The sequence below is a fragment of the Solanum stenotomum genome, unplaced genomic scaffold, assembly GCF_019186545.1.
Source record: "Solanum stenotomum isolate F172 unplaced genomic scaffold, ASM1918654v1 scaffold6563, whole genome shotgun sequence".
In the NCBI taxonomy this organism is placed as follows: domain Eukaryota; kingdom Viridiplantae; phylum Streptophyta; class Magnoliopsida; order Solanales; family Solanaceae; genus Solanum; species Solanum stenotomum.
The window spans coordinates 1-2,088 of NW_026036262.1; the positions used below are offsets into that span (position 1 = coordinate 1).

The window sequence follows — 2,088 nt, forward strand, 5'->3', positions numbered from 1 at the left end:
GGGTTAAATAGTTACTGCAACATATCATAAATACAAAACAGTTTATTTTGAAGTTCTAAATAGCTTTTCATCAGTAGTTAAGATGCCAAGAAAATACTAATATTTCAATTTTCAAGTGCCTCATTCCAATACTGACCCCCAGAAGTTTTGTCTCGCTGCTTGAGTGCAAATAATGAGAAACTCTATCCTTCTCTTTTTTCAAGCACTCTTCTGCCTGTTTTAGAAATAACAGGTATCAGTATACATTCTGGGATAAGGATACAACCAACTTATGCACTAATTAAAATTGCAGATAGGATCTTTACCTTCAACATATAATCTGGACAAGAATCTTCCACAATCCAGTTTGATGCTTTTCGAGAATAATACGCTGCTGTATCTTTAAGCATTGCATCTTCAAAGTCATTTTCATAGAACTCCATCTCCCCCATTCCAATTTCAACAAATATGCCTAGCACGTTCTTCAATAACGCTCTATCAATCTGCTCACCCTCACGTTCTTGATCAATCTGATAAAAAAGGATTATCAATGAGACTCTTATTCTTGGCGCATAGTATGATACAAAAGTGGGTCAAATAAAGAAGGCATGAGACTTGCCAGTGCTATAACTGCATCTCTAGCTTTACTTTTCAACTCTTGATAAACCTATTATCAACAATCACAAANACACAACAACAGCATAAAGAGTATTTATTCCTATAGGTTGAATTATAAAAGATATGCAAGATAATATAACCAATATGATATCACATAGAAATGCTAAAGACTAACCAAATCACGGAAGCACGTCAGACCAACTTCATTAAGTGCAGGGAGTGACCTTCGAGCAATAAAATACCGATCAAGATAATGGAAGAACCGTGAAAGCCACCTGACCATAAGTTTATGATTTGCCCATCTTTTCACGAGCTCCCTCAGCATAAACTCATCGTGCTTCTCTCTCAAAGAAGATAGAACCTAAAAAAGAATATACAAACACATATGGGAAACTTCAATAGGAAAAGCTGAGCAATGAGGATGCTCTTTAGCCTGCTCACTACATGTGAGTTTGAGTTGGTAAATGAAGTATTTAAGTTAGTATCACTAAATAAACCACCTCAATAACATAGTCCATACATATGTTTTGTTCATATGTTTAACAAATTCTGAATTTTGTGAAAATTTTGTCATGGGAACATTTAACCACTTAGTGGGTTACAAGTTGATAAAATTTAACTGGCACACTGATGTCATCAACAAACCTTCAACCCTGTGAGAAGCTAAGAGAATTTTCAAGCCAATGGTTCTTACTGTAGAATTGATGTATTCTTCAAAGGCTTCCTTGTATTTCTCATATAGCTGCTGAGAGTAATCGTGAGGGGGCTTCTGTGTACACATGTTATAGATAGTTCTATTCTTCAAATTAAGGAGAATTCAAAAAGGAATGCCAACCAAAAAGAGGAAAAGGTGAAAGCAAAAAACATAGTAATTTAGAAAAAAGGAGAAGTGGCTATAAGCACAAAGAATGTCATGGATACGTGTAGAGCATCATGTACTCTTCGGAGCTGAATGAATCTGGATGGCCTTCTAAGATTTTCTTTAATTTTGTGATTCCCTTCTGCATGAAGTTCCATCCTTCCTCCAGCTCGATGGTCTTCATCTGGCTAGTCGTCATAAACACAAACTGCACATGAGCAACATTAGCTTATCACAGCAGGAATTTGTAAAATCAAATTAACACTGGAGCAATAATCTATTAGAAAATATAACTAAATAATTATGATGATCACATTCACATGCAACTACAATATGCGGTTACATCATAATTTGGCTAGTTTAGTGTTCGGTTAGAGCAATTGATTTAAGAAAAACACAATGAATTCTTAGCCCCCAAAACGCAAAGGAAGCAGCATATACTCCTACCACCAATCAATCATAAACAGGATGGGATGAAAGCGGGAGATATATTACAGGATAAGGAATCAGAAAGAATAATTTTTTAAGCAAGCAAAAGCATTAATTTACAATTTCGATAGGGTTAGGGTTTGGGTGGAATTAGAGATAGAGGCGGAATGGATAAAAGGGCTCTAGAGGGCGATGGAAAGGGG

The 2,088-nt window shown here is 35.8% G+C and overlaps 1 protein-coding gene across 1 annotated transcript; it reads right to left on the reverse strand.

Moving 5' to 3' along the window:
- Positions 1-55: 55 nt before the first annotated feature.
- LOC125852888 (cullin-1-like) lies at positions 56-1,696 on the reverse strand. The gene is made up of 6 exons (XM_049532566.1): positions 1,519-1,696; positions 1,292-1,391; positions 773-958; positions 599-646; positions 306-509; positions 56-214 (listed from the first exon to the last, which is right to left on the reverse strand). The coding sequence occupies exons 1-6, from the start codon at positions 1,653-1,655 to the stop codon at positions 71-73; spliced, it is 819 nt and encodes a 272-aa protein (XP_049388523.1). The 5' UTR covers positions 1,656-1,696; the 3' UTR covers positions 56-70.
- Positions 1,697-2,088: the final 392 nt, after the last annotated feature.